Consider the following 16,450-nt stretch of genomic DNA (forward strand, 5'->3'; position numbering starts at 1 on the left):
ATATCTATCTATCTATCAATCAATCAATCAATCAATCAATCAATCAATCAATCAATCAATCAATCTATCTATCTATCTATCTATCTATCTATCTATCTATCTATCATCTATCTATCATCTATCTATCTATCTATCTATCTATCTATCTATCTATCTATCTATATCTATCTATCTATCTATCTATCTATCTATCTATCTATCTATCTATCTATCTATCTATCTATCTATCTATCTATCTATCTATCTATCTATCTATCTATCTATCTATCTATCTATCTATCTATCTATCTATCTATCTATCTATCTATCTATCTATCTATCTATCTATCTATCTATCTATCTATCTATCTGGGTAAGTCACAGAAAAGTAAACAAATGCGACTTTAAAAGCATATTGTAGTATTCATATTTTTCACAAGACTCATTCTTCCATTATTTAATCTACAATTGTGCAGGCATTGTCCACGGACTCCATCGAGAAGCTTCCTGTCTACAAGTCAGCACTACAAGACCATGCATTAGGCAGACGGCTGGTGTATTCCAAGCAAAGAGCCCAAAGACATGACAACATTCCGTAGTTTCTAGGCCAAGATACATACACAATGTACTAAGTTAAAGATCAAAGTAAAAAATAAAAAAAAGTTAATCAATAGTTCCTTGACAGTCTAAATATGCAATTTTTCAAAGAAGTGAGTTAGTGTTTCTCATGACAATTGTATGAACCCATTCTGGATGTGTTGCTTTGTCAAAACAGTGATGTATGATATGAAAAAATGTGTATGATCTAACTTTTCAGTGCTGTTTTAGTCAAACTTATCGGTTTGGGCTTCTTGCAGTCTACAAATTATGTTCTGGCCCCCTGACCATCCTCTCAACAACAAAAAAAGAAGCCGCGGCTGAATCTAGTTGATGATCCCTGGCATATATTAGCTATACATGATGGGAGAGGCAACAAATACAGATATAGAACTTGTTCCAGACACTGAGATACGTTTGAAGTACAATGTGGTTTCATTGACGTAGTGTATATGGACACCTGCTCGTCAAACATCTCATTCCAAAATCATGTGCATTTAATATGGAGTGGGTCACCCCTTTGGTGCTATAATAGCCTCCACTCTTCTGGGAAGGCTTTCCACTAGATGTTGGTACATTGCTGTGGGCACTTGCTTAAATTCAGTCACAAAAGCATTAGTGAGGTTGGGCACTGATGTTGGGGGATTAGGCCTGGCCCGCAGTCGGCGTTCCAATTCATCCCAAAGGTGTTCAATGGGGTTGAGGTTGGTGCTCTGTGCAGGCCAGTCAAGTTCTTCCTTGACAAACCATTTCTATATGGACTTCGCTTTGTGCACGGGGGCATTGTCATGCTGAAACAGGGAAGGTCCTTCTCCAAACTGTTGGAAGCACAGCATCTCAGTGTATGCTGTAGAGTTAAGATTTCCCTTCACTGGAACTAAGAAAAACAGCTCCAAACCATTATTCCTCCATCAAACTTTACACTTGGCACTGCATTGGGGCAGGCAAAGCGTTTTCCTGGCATCCACCAAACCAAGATTAGACCGAGGATGGACTATTTTTACGGGCTACAGGTTTCAGCAACCGGCAGTCCAGTTCTGTGAGCTTGTATGATCTACCACTTCGCGGCTGAGCCGTTGTTGCTCCTAGACATATCCACTTCACAAAAGCAGCACTTACAGTTGACCAGGGCAGGAATTTGACAAACTGACTTGTTGGAAAGGTGACATCCTATGACGGTGCCACATTGTAAGACCCTGAGCTCTTGAGTAAAGCCATTCTACTGCCAATGTTTGCTATGGAGATTGCATGGCTGTGTGCTCGATTTTATACACTTGTCAGCAACGGGTGTGGCTGATATAGCCGAATCAACAAATGTTTTGAAGGGGTGTCCACATACTTTTGTATATATAGTGTTTGCATTGTGTTGACTATTAAAGTGTCCATTTGTTGAACTTAGCAGTCTGCCATCTCTTGAATGCAAAAACCATTAGACCTAGTAAAGCACAAAATACACCCACAACAGAATCTGGTGTGAGAATGTGTTTATTTTATGTTGCTTTTACAATATGTACCAAGAATAGAATAATAAGATCTAGCTCTTTGTATTAGAACAAGTGGAGGGAATTAAACTAGTGTTTTTACATCCAAAATATAAATGAATCATTCTTGAATTTAAAATGTACATTGAAAACAATGCTTGGGTATGGACAAGCTCAACATGCACCCAACAGACACAGCCAACCATTCAATGGATTTATTGTCACAGGCACACACACTTCCATGGACCCCACACCCTGTCAGAAAGCAGTGCATGCAGTGTACAATAATATTGCATGTCTTGGTACCATCTCAGCAACACGTAAACCTATTCGGTACAATAAGACCACAGAGTAGTACATCCTCCATTCTCGAAACAGGCACAGATGGGGAGGGGATCAGCAGCATTGTTCGTTGTCATTACTTGATTCCTTTCATTTAGCAAAACAATTCTCTCATCCTAGTGGCTATTCTACTTAGTAGAAAAAGTATATATAAAATTATGAACCTTAATTATTAAAAAAAAAAGTTATGCAGTTAATAAAATAACGTATACGCTTTGAAGCTTAAAAGACAATATAGTGCTTTTATCTCAATAACTGTACAAAGTTCCTGCAAGAAAAGATCTGTACATGGTTACAGGAAAGTTATGCTAGCAAAAATACAATCTAAAAAAACCACAAAGCCGTACTAAATTCATTCCAATTGTTGTATGGGTAGATGTGCACAAATGCTGCAACTACATATTTGGAAACATTTAAAAATGGATAAAAGTACTTTATAGCTTTATAGTGGTAAAAAAAAAACCTGTTGGGTTTTGTTCTTGGTCATATCCCCACCAACACTTGTCAATATTACAGTATCACTTTCAGAAATCTCCGTTTCCCCCTAATCTATCACAACGATGACGTGATACAGATACTGCTGGAAACAGGACCGGCAGTGTGTTTGATTTGATTAAAAAGCAGAACCGGCTTGTGTGTTCTTGTGAATAACCCAATGACAAATAGGGCTATTTTCAGATGATTCTTCCAATTGGCACATTAAATCAACACTGTTATGCTAGCATTAATCATTACTGGCCATTATAGTCTCAGTACTGTGTGTGACTGTGCTTGTGCTCTCTTAGTAACTACTGTGAAGTGGATGGCACTTACGTAGGCCTATAGGTGAAACAGAACAGATACAGGGGGTTGTTGAATGTCCAGCCTCGCCCGAGGGACATTGGGTTATGTTACAACAGAGAGTGGGGGTCACCTCTAGGGCAGCTCAGCAGACAGAGTCAGTGTTGGGAGGCAGCCTCCCACTGCGTCGTGCCTCCTTCTCCCTTTTCTCCCTCTGTTTCTCCAGTTTCTCCTGGGCCTTCCTCATGTCCTTCAGCTTCTTCTTGATGGTGGCCCGGTCACTCTGGCTGGACACACCCAGGGCCTGAGGGGACAAACATCACAGGTCACATTCTAGAACACTACTTTCTGAAATGCATATAAACATCAGACAATTTCCTCTAGTTTCTTATGTGTAATTGTCCTTATGCACCGTGTTAGTGTAAATCATTGTGCAATTCACCCTGCTTATGTTTGGCCATTAGGTGGCAGTCAAAGATTAGAAACCTGACTGATATCGAGATGATGCAAGATGCAAGACTTCGCTATCGCACAGTATCTGCGCATGTGCAGCGGTTCCCACGCCGTCCACAGTGTGGTAGCCAGGGCACTAAAACACTGGAGAAGTGAAGCCTCGCGCTTCTACGCTCTTAGTTGTCGCAGAAATTGACCCACTATGCTTTGTACATCTTTGTCCTATCGCTGAGTCTACCTTTACATTTTCTTTGGCCTTGTTGCTTGTGATGCCCTCTCACCTTCAACTTGTCACTGTCCAGGTGCATGAGCTGATGTCCATCCACACCTTTGGCAGTGAACTCAGGCGTGTATTGGTCCATGTTCATGCCCATCAACCAGTGACAGATTTGCTGATTGGTCCACTCGGAGACGGGGCGGTTCTGCCATTGGTACTCCTTCCCCGTGGGCACTGGCTCGTCATCCAGGGTCTACGGAACACCAAGAAACACATGCCATCCCAAGAAAACAAACAAAAAAAACAGTAGCAATAATGTATTAAATAGCGAATCAATGTCAGTTACATGACAATACGTAAGCACAATATCAAAATATCATGGGACGGTGCAAAGTGACAAATCCCATACATTTGTTTTTTTAAAGAAGCTGTGTGTGCACTGGTCAATTCAGTTTGTCACAGCGCTGTTAAGTGGAAGCAGCCACGACATGCAGACGGAGCATGTTTGTTTTGTTCTACCTGGCTTGTTTGAGTATAGTAGGCAGGGCTTTGGTCTTAACGTTTATCTGAGTATAAATAAAAATCACTTATCGACTGAAACACCTACAAGATAAGCCGTACAGCCACAAAACACAGCCATACTGTACACACAATCCGAACACCATATACACAAAACACAGCAATACACACAATCCCAACACCATTTACACAAAACACAGCCATACACACAATCCGAACACCATATACACAAAACACAGCCATACTGTACACACAATCCGAACACCATATACACAAAACACAGCAATACACACAATCCGAACACCATTTACACAAAACACAGCCATACACACAATCTGAACACCATATACACAAAACACAGCCATACATACAATCTGAACACCATATACACAAAACACAGCCATACTGTACACACAATCCGAACACCATATACACAAAACACAGCCATACACACAATCCGAACACCATATACACAAAACACAGCCATACACACAATCTGAACACCATATACACAAAACACAGCCATACTGTACACACAATCCGAACACCGTATACACAAAACACAGCCATACACACAATCCGAACACCATATACACAAAACACAGCCATACACACAATCCGAACACCATATACACAAAACACAGCCATACACACAATCCGAACACCATATACACAAAACACAGCCATACACACAATCCGAACACCATTTACACAAAACACAGCCATACACACAATCCGAACACCATATACACAAAACACAGCCATACACACAATCCGAATACCATATACACAAAACACAGCCATACACACAATCCGAACACCATATACACAAAACACAGCCATACACACAATCCGAACACCATATACACAAAACACAGCCATACACACAATCCGAACACCATATACACAAAACACAGCCATACACACAATCCGAACACCATATACACAAAACACAGCCATACACACAATCTGAACACCATATACACAAAACACAGCCATACACACAATCTGAACACCATATACACAAAACACAGCCATACACACAATCCGAACACCATATACACAAAACACAGCCATACACACAATCTGAACACCATATACACAAAACACAGCCATACACACAATCCGAACACCATATACACTAAACACAGCCATACACACAATCCGAACACCATATACACAAAACACAGCCATACACACAATCTGAACACCATATACACTAAACACAGCCATACACACAATCCGAACACCATATACAAAGGGATGTTCCTTTCCACTAGACAGACACAGGAGCAGCACAGATCATTCTACGGTCTAACCAAGGAGCCTCTTCTGCTAGTTTGGCAAGCTGACTTGCACATCAAGGTCCCGAAGCTAAAGACAGAAACGTGTTTTAACACCACACAGACAACTTCATCACACACATGCAACTTCACTCTCCGGCGGCCATTCACAATTCCATCATCACAGCCACACGGGGGCAAAGAGCATGCAGAGACATCTGAGCAGCACCATCCCACACGGGCTTTTGTGGACGTGGAACAAAGAGAGAGAGAGAGAGAGAGAGAGAGCACTCACCTCACTGGACGAGAAGACTAAAGTATGTGAGCGCCCAGGCAGATTGGGCTCTGCAACTAAGCCTGCGATGTCTGAACTGGGGCTGCCAGGGTTTGAATCGTCTATGACTGACAAACTCTGGAACAAGTGGAAACAAGGTGGAACGCATTAACTAGACAAACACATGGGTGGGTAAACAACAGGTCTTTACTCTGGGGAGTAAAAGCTCTAGGGAGGAAGGGGATCCACAGTAGTACCGGTAAAACATGGAACCTTAGGTTGAGAACTAGAACAGTGCATTTTCTGAAGAGAAAGTGGCGCGCTTGCAAGCTTGTGAAGGATCGATTGATTCCTAAGACAAACAAACTACTTCTACTACGACACTTAATTCTAATCATCAAATCGTGTGTGTGATACGAGTGTGAAAGGTTAGATTTAGAATGCTCGACACACTACCACAAACCCAAGTCCACTACGATGACACAAATCAATTTGGGGGTATAATTAGTATGATCTAGATGCGAAATTAACAATCACAACACTAGATGAAGGGTTAGTTCTAGTCTACCAGCTCCTCTAAGATTTGGGGGGGGGGATAAAAAGGAAATCATACTGTACCAAATCTAACGAGCGACTGAACAAAGAGGACCAGGAGAGATTTGTCTGTTTTGAAAGAAGGACTGTTTGTGAGCGAGCGTTTCAGGTCGTTCTCCCTACTTTACACTGTGGATCACACTGCTCTGGCTGGCACAGGACCATGGGGCACAGACTCCGAGAAGTAGAATCCCAGCCAGCAGAACCAGGGGAGACCCTGTGTGTGGCCAACACTCCCCACACACTGCCCACTATCTCCCCATAGCCCTGGTGCTGTTGGCCTCCATCTACACCCCAGGCAGCCTGGTTGTGAATTAGTCAGGCCTGTTGTGAGTAGATGCATTTAAAAATGGGGATAATTCTGTGGTTACTAAGCCATTGAAATGCCAGTGAATCCTACTCCTCTCTCTCTCTCTCTGATTAATAACGAATCAGTGTCTCAAAAAGCACCCTATATAGGGCACTACTTTTGAACTGCAATGTCATCATCCCTCGCTGGGAAACAGGACGCCGGCCGGCCAGCCGCTGCACATCTCTTGACTGGATTCTCTATTTATTTCCATGCAGAGCAGAAACCTTGAACTGTGGACTACTGATCAAAGAATCACTGACTTATTACTGGCATGAATTGGTCCAGAAATGGGGGTCAGTTCAGTGACACAGTGAAGGCATTTCATTTCACTTTGTAGTAGCCAGAGCCATTTATTTCGAGAGTTAGGCCAACTTTTAGAATTTTGAATACTCAGTTGCATAGCATTGTTTAATCATCCCCCATGCAATGTTAATGACTGGCTAACATGGATGCCAATAGAATGTGGAGGTGTCATGCAAATGCATCATAACGCAGAAACCCTTACTGGCCCAACTCTTTAAATACATGGCTTTAGTAGTAGCTAATGAAATGTCATTTTGAGTCCCGGCTGGATTTGGCATACTAATTAAAAATGGCTTCATACAATCTCTCCTCAATGCAAATGTCTTCTGCTTCTGTTTGTTACTGGCGATCCTGAAATTACTAAACATCTGTGTCTAGATTACGAGGGCTTTTTCTTTCCGTCTTTTGCACGGGGTCAGCTGAAGGGCGCGTGCGCGTGCTTACCTTGTTTTTGCGGTCCTGGCTCTGCTCGCTGCTGGTCTCAGTGGCTGCGTATGGTAGGCTGCTGCTGGAGGACGAAGGATCCTTGTCCCTGTCTCGGTCTCTGTCCCCAAACCAGGAGAAGGGCATACAGGTGGGTATTGAGGTCATGGACTCAGAGGGGGACAGGTTCCCTCCAGGTTCCTCCAGGAGCTCGGCAGAACCCCTGGGCATTAGGAAAATTAAGAAAAATAAGCTTAAGTTTCCAAATGACATATTGTCTCTTCAATAGCAGAGCTGTGAGTGTACGGTGATGACATAGCCAGGATGTGGTGACACGGTAGGCATAGTGACATGACATACCTGCTGTCCAGAGATGCTCGCATCGCCTCCTTGTCATGTTTCTTCCCTTTTCCACCAGACTTCCGAAGGCCACTGTTGGTTTTCAAAAGCATTAGATAACACATGACTGACAAATTGAAAACAAAATTATTCTCTCAGGCACTTACCCAAAAATCGTCTTTTTGGGTTTTCCTGCTGAAGAACTCTCATTTGTCTCATCTGTAACAGAGTCACATTTTCAAAATAACATAATTACATCAACTGCTGCAAGCAGAGAGCCAGTAAGAGACACATCAATATGGTGACAGTCAGTGGCGATAGTAGCAACATCTTGTTTTGTAAATGTACAGCTTGAGGAGAATGCTGTGGTCAGCAGACTGATCTCTGGATATGGGACAGTACCTTTGAGCCCCCTGGACTCCCGTTTCTTCACATTGCGCTGGAGCCCTGAGGGGGAGTGTGGCGAGAGTAAAGCGGTATCTTTAGGCGGCGACAGAGAAGGACTGCTCCCACTCTCGGCGCTGTTTCTCTGAGACGGGGGCAGGGAGGAGCTGCTGGAGAGCTCCAGCTTGCTCCTGGGTCTCTCCCCAGCCTCGGGGATCTCGTCCTTCTGGCCGTTCCCAGGGTAACAGATGGGCACCGGCAGGGACAGGCTCTCCTGGATGGACCTCCTCCTCCTGACATAGTCCTCCTCTGCATCCTCCTCCTCTTCCTTGTTCTCCTGGAGGGAAAGACACCGTCAGCAGTGTTGACTAAAGAGACAAAACAGTGTCTCCATGACAGGACTGACCCATGTGAGCTTTGGTATTGAACACGCAGTCAACAGAAGGAGATGAGGAAGGATGTGTCTTTGAATTAGCTGGTACTATTCACACTGATATTACTTCCCAAAATGAACGAGAGAACAGTCTGAGCTGACCTGCGACTGGCAAGGGGACGCGCCAAGGCTCTCCTTCAGTTTGTTGCGAGACGGACGATTCCTCCTTGGGGCCAGTAAGCCCTTGGCCTTGTGTGCACTGGTGTCCAAGCGGTCAGTCTCAGGGACCAGCTCGCTCCAGTCTGTATCTGTGGGGGAGGGACAAAAACACAGCTCGGTACAGTAGACAGTAAGGCCTGGGAATTGTCAGGGACCTTATGATACGATATTGCCTTACTGCTGATACGATTCAATACGATTTGATGTGCCAACCATATTGCTGACTATGAGTCTGCTGCAGAGAGACAAGAGCAGGAGAAGACAAGTTTCGATCAGTCGGGGAAATAAAAGTGGTGAAAACATGTTGGCTCACGATCCCAAAATAATACTGCGATAATACTGCGATAATACTGCGATAATACTGCGATAATACTGCGATAAGTGACTGTATCACCTTTTTTCTCGATCACTACTACATGAGGTACACACGCTGCTTCTCTATTCCCTATTTAGTGAGCTACTTCTGGTCAGGGCCCACTGGTTCACTGAGTGTACAAAACATTAGGAACACATCTAATATTGAGTTGTACCCCCTTTTGCCCTCAGAACTGCCTCAATTCGTCGTTGCATGGACTCCACAAGGTGTCGAAAGCCGTTCCACAGGGATGCTGGCCTATGCTGACTCCAATGCTTCCCACAGTTGGTGTCAAGTTGGTGACATCAACAAGGGATCGTAGCTTTCACCTGAATTTCCCCTGGTCATCCTGTCGTGTTCCTAATGTTTTGTGCACTCAGTGTATAGTTAAAAATGGTGTCATTTGAGACATATCCACACACTCACCCTCCTTTAGTGGTAAATGGAGGATGGCTCCTAGACTCCTACTTACCTAACAGTAGAGAGTCCACAGACTGTGTGTTGGTGGCGGGGCCTTCACTCCCCTGGCTGCTCCATCGTCTTTCCTCTGCAAAGTCCTGACCTGACTGGGTCTCCACGCGGTCAGCAGATGGGCCGCTGCCCTCCAGGACCGCTATCTGAGGAGAGAACCACAGAACGGACCATCAACCCTCTCTCCTTTCCACGAGGTCTGAACCCTCTCTTCTTCTCCACGAGGTCTGAACCCTCTCTCCTTCTCCACTAGGTCTGAACCCTCTCTCCTTCTCCACGAGGTCTGAACCCTCTCTCCTTCTCCACTAGGTCTAAAACATCGGTCCTTCTCCACTAGGTCTGAACCCTCTCTCCTTCTCCACGAGATCTGAACCCTCTCTCCTTCTCCACGAGGTCTGAACCCTCTCTCCTTCTCCACGAGGTCTGAACCCTCGGTCCTTCTCCACTAGGTCTGAACCCTCTCTCCTTCTCCACTAGGTCTGAACCCTCTCTCCTTCTCCACGAGGTCTGAACCCTCGGTCCTTCTCCACTAGGTCTGAACCCTCTCTCCTTCTCCACGAGGTCTGAACCCTCGGTCCTTATCAACGAGGTCTGAACCCTCTCTCCTTCTCCACTAGGTCTGAACCCTCTCTCCTCCACTAGGTCTGAACCCTCTTTCCGTCTCCACTAGGTCTGAACCCTCTCTCCTTCTCCACTAGGTCTGAACCCTCGGTCCTTCTCCACTAGGTCTGAACCCTCTCTCCTTCTCCACGAGGTCTGAACCCTCGGTCCTTCTCCACTAGGTCTGAACCCTCTCTCCTTCTCCACTAGGTCTGAACCCTCTCTCCTTCTCCACGAGGTCTGAACCCTCTCTCCTTCTCCACGAGGTCTGAACCCTCGGTCCTTCTCCACGAGGTCTGAACCCTCTCTCCTTCTCCACTAGGTCTGAACCCTCTCTCCTTCTCCACTAGGTCTGAACCCTCTCTCCTTCTCCACGAGGTCTGAACCGTCTCTCCTTCTCCACGAGGTCTGAACCCTCGGTCCTTCTCCACGAGGTCTGAATCCTCTCTCCTTCTCCACGAGGTCTGAACCCTCTCTCCTTCTCCACGAGGGCTGAACCCTCTCTCCTTCTTCACTAGGTCTGAACCCCCTCTCCTTCTCCACGAGGTCTGAATCCTCTCTCCTTCTCCACGAGGTCTGAACCCTCTCTCCTTCTCCACGAGGTCTGAACCCTCTCTCCTTCTTCACTAGGTCTGAACCCTCTCTCCTTCTCCACGAGGTCTGAACCCTCTCTCCTCCACGAGGTCTGAACCCTCGGTCCTTATCCACGAGGTCTGAACCCTCTCTCCTTCTCCACTAGGTCTGAACCCTCTCTCCTTCTCCACGAGGTCTGAACCCTCTCTCCTTCTCCACTAGGTCTGAACCCTCTCTCCTTCTCCACGAGGTCTAAACCCTCTCTCCTTCTCCATGAGGTCTGAACCCTCTCCTTCTCCACTAGGTCTGAACCCTCTCTCCTTCTCCGCGAGGTCTGAACCCTCTCTCCTTCTCCACTAGGTCTGAACCCTCTCTCCTTCTCCACGAGGTCTGAACCCTCTCTCCTTCTCCACGAGGTCTGAACCCTCTCTCCTTCTCCACGAGGTCTGAACCCTCTCTCCTTCTCCACTAGGTCTGAACCCTCTCTCCTTCTCCACAAGGTCTGAACCCTCTCTCCTTCTCCACTAGGTCTGAACCCTCTCTCCTTCTCCACCAGGTCTGAACCCTCTCTCCTTCTCCACGAGGTCTGAACCCTCGGTCCTTCTCCACTAGGTCTGAACCCTCTCTCCTTCTCCACGAGGTCTGAACCCTCTATCCTTCTCCACTAGGTCTGAACCCTCTCTCCTTCTCCACTAGGTCTGAACCCTCTCCTTCTCCACGAGGTCTGAACCCTCTCTCCTTCTCCACTAGGTCTGAACCCTCTCTCCTTCTCCACTAGGTCTGAACCCTCTCCTTCTCCACTAGGTCTGAACCCTCTCTCCTTCTCCACTAGGTCTGAACCCTCTCTCCTTCTCCACTAGGTCTGAACCCTCTCTCCTTCTCCACTAGGTCTGAACCCTCTCTCCTTCTCCACGAGGTCTGAACCCTCTCTCCTTCTCCACGAGGTCTGAACCCTCTCTCCATCTCCACTAGGTCTGAACCCTCTCTCCTTCTCCACTAGGTCTGAACCCTCTCCTTCTCCACTAGGTCTGAACCCTCGGTCCTTCTCCACGAGGTCTGAACCCTCGGTCCTTCTCCACGAGGTCTGAACCCTCTCTCCTTCTCCACTAGGTCTGAACCCTCTCTCCTTCTCCACTAGGTCTGAACCCTCTCCTTCTCCACGAGGTCTGAATCCTCTCTCCTTCTCCACGAGGTCTGAACCCTCTCCTTCTCCACGAGGTCTGAACCCTCTCTCCTTCTCCACTAGGTCTGAACCCTCTCCTTCTCCACTAGGTCTGAACCCTCTCTCCTTCTCCACTAGGTCTGAACCCTCTCTCCTTCTCCACTAGGTCTGAACCCTCGGTCCTTCTCCACGAGGTCTGAACTCTCTCTCCTTCTCCACGAGGTCTGAACCCTCTCTCCTTCTCCACTAGGTCTGAACCCTCGGTCCTTCTCCACGAGGTCTGAACCCTCGGTCCTTCTCCATGAGGTCTGAACCCTCTCTCCTTCTCCACTAGGTCTGAACCCTCTCCGTCTCCACTACATCTGTTAGAATATTCCAGTCTCTTTCTCATAATTTGTAAATGAGAACTTGTTCTTAACTAGCCTACCTGGCTAAATAAAGGTGAAATAAATAATAATATGTTCCTCTCACCCGGTCCTGCAGGCTTTCAAGCTGCTCCTTGTACCATCTATCCTTCTCATCTAGAACTTTCTTCAGCTCCTCCTCCTTCTTCACAAAGTCAATCTCCCTGGAAAGGAATCAGACCATTAGACTTCAAAATCATTCCACTGACGTGTGGACATACAGTGCATTCGATTGAACCCAATCGAAACATCTCTGGAGAGACCTGAAAATAGCTGTGCAGCAACGCTCTCCATCCAACCTGACAGAGCTTGAGAGGATCTGCAGAGAAGGATGGGAGAAACTCTCCAAATACAGGTGCGCCAAGCTTGTAGCATCATACCCAAGAAGACTCAAGTCTGTAATCCCTGCCAAAGGTGCTTCAACAAAGTATTGAGTAAAGGGTCTGAATACTTATGCACATGTGATATCTTATTTTATGCAAAAATGTCTACAAACCTGTTTTTGCTTTGTCATTATGGGTTTTGTGTGTAGATTGATGAGGGGGAAAAAACGATTTAATCCATTTGAGAATCAGGCTGTAACGTGACAAAATGTGGAAAAAGTCAAGGGATCTGAATACTTTCCAAATGCACTGTACTGTACTTTTTACACAACATGACTCAGCATAGAGGAAGAATGCCTTCAGCTTGTTCAGAATGAGGGAAGCACAGGTCAACACAAGTCGAGACTTCGAAATAATGCACTTCGAAATAACTTGACCCCAAGTGAACTCAACTCACTTCTGCTGGTAGTCTTTGAGAAGTTTCTTGGCCTTGTTGTATTTCTTGTCCAGCGTCTCATACTGGCTCTGGCTCTCAGACAGGTGCTCGTTGACAGTTTTACACAGAGCCTGGGCTTCTAGCCAGTACCCTTCCAGAGTCAACATTTTCTCATTGCTGCTCTCAATCTTCTGCTCCAACTCAGCCACTCTCGTCTCCCTGGATGCTTTGTCCTCCTCGGACGCCCTTAACTGTAGAGGAAGAGTGAAATGTATTTTTTTTAGTACCTAAATCTAAGGGCTTCTCATCTACTAGTACAATCGACGTATTCAAAAAATCATTACGGTCAGTCAGATGAGACAGACAAGACGACAATTACGGGTTGGTCACCGGCCGGGGCGACAGATTGCGCTCCATGCATTGACCCATATGTACTCATGTTTATGAAACAGTAGCTTGCCCTTCAGATGTACATACCTTTTCCTTCAGTTGGCTTATTGCCGCTGTTCCTAAGCTGTGTTTCAGTTGGAGCTTGGGTAAAGAGAGAAACCATTTCAGTAACAAAAACAAGCACACTTCACACAAGCATTTACACATCCGTCATAATATAAAGCGGTGGTAATTCAGGTGAAATACCTCCTGGAATTTGAAGCCCATCTGCGTGGAGTCCATGTTGAAGGGCATGAACATGGCCTCTGTCTCCGGTGGGTCAAACACCTCCACCGTCCTTCCGCCAGAGAAACTAGACCTTAGCATATCTTCCTCCTCGCCGTCTTCCTCCTCGTAGTGCTCCTCCTGAAACATAACCAACCACAACCACATCACACGGCCAGTCGCCTAGCCACGCCCACGTGGCGCCCTGCGGGGAGGTATGGGTAATCACTACATCATATCCCGGTGTTACCGTGACAGCCTGCAGGAGAAGCCAAGCGGGAGCCCTGTGTCAGAAGGAAACTCATCTCTGCGTCAACATGTTCCATCACACAACCAACCCCAAACATGAGGCAACACAGGGAAAAACACTGCATAAATCCCCACAAAGCTCATTGACTTGCATACCTACACAGAAATAATTAAATATCTGCCCATTTTGTCACCCACCACCAACCACACAGCTCCTTGTACACGAGTAGCCCAGTATTGAAGTAGATGCACGCGTATGAAATATGTTCCAAAACGGGACATGTTTTATCACCTTTTAAGAGATTCAATAGACTTAAGCTTTTTCTTGCTTTTCCAGGAGCCCTACCTCTCTGTGCTCAATTCCTCTATAAATAAAGGCTTGTGGTTGCTTGTACTTTTGAAAAGCAAACATTGCACAATTCCACCAGGCTCCTGCAGCCAGACCCCCCCCCCCCACCCCACACATCCCCAGGGTGACAACACACCATGCTTATTCACTGCTACCTTCCCTGCTGGAGTGGCGACTGGACTGGGCTAACCACAGGGCCAGGGTTGGGTGAGGCCGCCCAGGTGACTCACCTCCTCGGTGGACTGTTCGTAGGGGTCGTCCCGGTGCTGCTGCTCCTGCTGGCTCTTCTCCTGCTCCAGAGTCTCGCTGATCAGACGCGCCACCTCGCTCTGTGTCCCCGGCTTCTCCCGGCCAATCAGAAAGCTGTTTGTGTGAGAGCGTGGTGGGTCAGCGTGAAGAGGGGTAGTACCAGCAGATGCCTGGCTGGTCGATGACATTCCCTTTGCTCTAAGCCTTGGCATACCAGTTTAGTTCCAATCATAATAGCTGACTCATGCTGATAAGAGTCTGTGTAAATGTCAGGCAAAATGGATTAAACCTGTTTATTGAACTTTTCCTAGAGTGTGAGCGTGTCGTTTTCCTACGGTGAATCATTCACCTGCGCCCTATGTGGGCCTGTTCTCTTTGCGTAGGCTTGAGGCACACTTGGTATACAATAATAAAAACAAACACATTTACTCTTTCAATATCTCTCAAGGATATTTATTTTCCTCCAGTCATACCCGAACAACTTTAAAACGATAGCTATGAGGTCATTCACTGGTAGGCTACCGGACGGCCACACGTTTAATCTCAGAACACAAGGGGGGGGGGGGGGGGTACTACTGAAGCTGGACTGAGCTCACCTGACCGTTCCTTTCGTGTTCTTCAGGACTGTAGCAGCAAACAGCTGAGTCACTCCCACCAGACTGATCCTGTCCACCTCCACTATCTGGTCATTCACCTGGATCCTAGGGGAAAGGACAACAGGTCATCGTAAGGCAACGCGTAGATGTCAGAAAGAGGGGGTGTAATCGACAAGGGGTGCCCTGGAACCACGTCGTAGTAATAAAGCCTTTCCTTTTACTTTTTTCAGCGAACAAATTCTTCCAGCTGGCAGCGCAACATAAGGCCAGATTCCCTGGGAAGCGTAAGGAGCTATTTTCTTTCGCTGCCTTACAGGGTTATAAATACAGCCAGTTGCTTAGAAATGGTGTCTGAAGACCATTGGGGAAATGAAGCATTTGTACCCTTTCACATCCCCACAGTGTTGTGGACCGTCGAGATGGCTCTGTAATGCATCCAGAGACAGTTCCAGGTGTCTACGGTACCACGCATTTGAACTGCCAAGGTTAAAACACGGTGCAAATGTGAATGCTTCTGTTAAGCACGGTCGAGTGCAACGCATTCCCCCAGGGGGTGGGGCATCACCTGCCATCCCGTTCAGCCGCTCCCCGCTCTGTTATGGTCTTCACAAAGATTCCCAGTTTCTCCAGGCCCTGGTCAGCTCCCACTCCCATCCCTATGATACTGATGCCCAGGCCGTTATCTCCTGTGGGACAAGACAAGGATGGGGAGTTAGAATGGATGGGTGGGACTGCATTCTCTGGACAGCTGTGATGAGGATGCTGCTCTTTGCCAGGGCGGCCTTGTAAAAAATAATATCTCAAATGGTACTCAGAGACACTTGGGTTAATAAAGGAAAGATGAAATGCAGAGAACACGGACCCTTTTCAATTTCCACGGGGAACACGTCCATCTTCTCCACCCTCTTCTCCAGCTCGTACTCAGCCGACGCCGCCACGGGGTCCACCTCATCGTTGCGCCGGTCATATTCCTCGTTAGAATAGGTGCTGAACACCTGCAGTGTGGAAGCAAGCACAAGAGGTCTTACAACTAGGCTCACCACAGTGTCCCCACACAACAAGCAATGGACTTAAAAAGGTTAACTCTCAACCCAAATTTCAGCCTTTGCCCGACCCC

General features: G+C 46.6%; 1 protein-coding gene across 3 annotated transcripts in view; it reads right to left on the reverse strand.

Moving 5' to 3' along the window:
• Window positions 1-2,043: 2,043 nt before the first annotated feature.
• Window positions 2,044-16,450, reverse strand: part of LOC124043154 (neurabin-1-like) — a 39,151-nt gene continuing 24,744 nt past the window's right edge. Inside the window, exons 3-20 of one of the 3 annotated variants that reach the window (XM_046361403.1) lie at window positions 16,196-16,328; window positions 15,899-16,019; window positions 15,334-15,438; window positions 14,719-14,851; window positions 13,873-14,031; window positions 13,714-13,767; window positions 13,258-13,487; window positions 12,545-12,641; window positions 9,740-9,884; window positions 8,856-9,001; window positions 8,339-8,657; window positions 8,104-8,155; window positions 7,958-8,029; window positions 7,619-7,820; window positions 6,544-6,588; window positions 5,947-6,063; window positions 3,914-4,102; window positions 2,044-3,483 (exon numbers count right to left, since the gene is read on the reverse strand). In XM_046361403.1, coding sequence (XP_046217359.1) covers window positions 3,325-3,483; window positions 3,914-4,102; window positions 5,947-6,063; window positions 6,544-6,588; window positions 7,619-7,820; window positions 7,958-8,029; window positions 8,104-8,155; window positions 8,339-8,657; window positions 8,856-9,001; window positions 9,740-9,884; window positions 12,545-12,641; window positions 13,258-13,487; window positions 13,714-13,767; window positions 13,873-14,031; window positions 14,719-14,851; window positions 15,334-15,438; window positions 15,899-16,019; window positions 16,196-16,328 — 2,478 coding nt within the window. In that variant the 3' untranslated portion in view covers window positions 2,044-3,324. The remainder of the gene's footprint in view (window positions 3,484-3,913; window positions 4,103-5,946; window positions 6,064-6,543; window positions 6,589-7,618; window positions 7,821-7,957; window positions 8,030-8,103; window positions 8,156-8,338; window positions 8,658-8,855; window positions 9,002-9,739; window positions 9,885-12,544; window positions 12,642-13,257; window positions 13,488-13,713; window positions 13,768-13,872; window positions 14,032-14,718; window positions 14,852-15,333; window positions 15,439-15,898; window positions 16,020-16,195; window positions 16,329-16,450) is intronic. The other 2 variants (XM_046361411.1, XM_046361420.1) reach the window with 2 other exon arrangements.

The sequence above is a fragment of the Oncorhynchus gorbuscha genome, linkage group LG01, assembly GCF_021184085.1.
Source record: "Oncorhynchus gorbuscha isolate QuinsamMale2020 ecotype Even-year linkage group LG01, OgorEven_v1.0, whole genome shotgun sequence".
Lineage (NCBI taxonomy): Eukaryota > Metazoa > Chordata > Actinopteri > Salmoniformes > Salmonidae > Oncorhynchus > Oncorhynchus gorbuscha.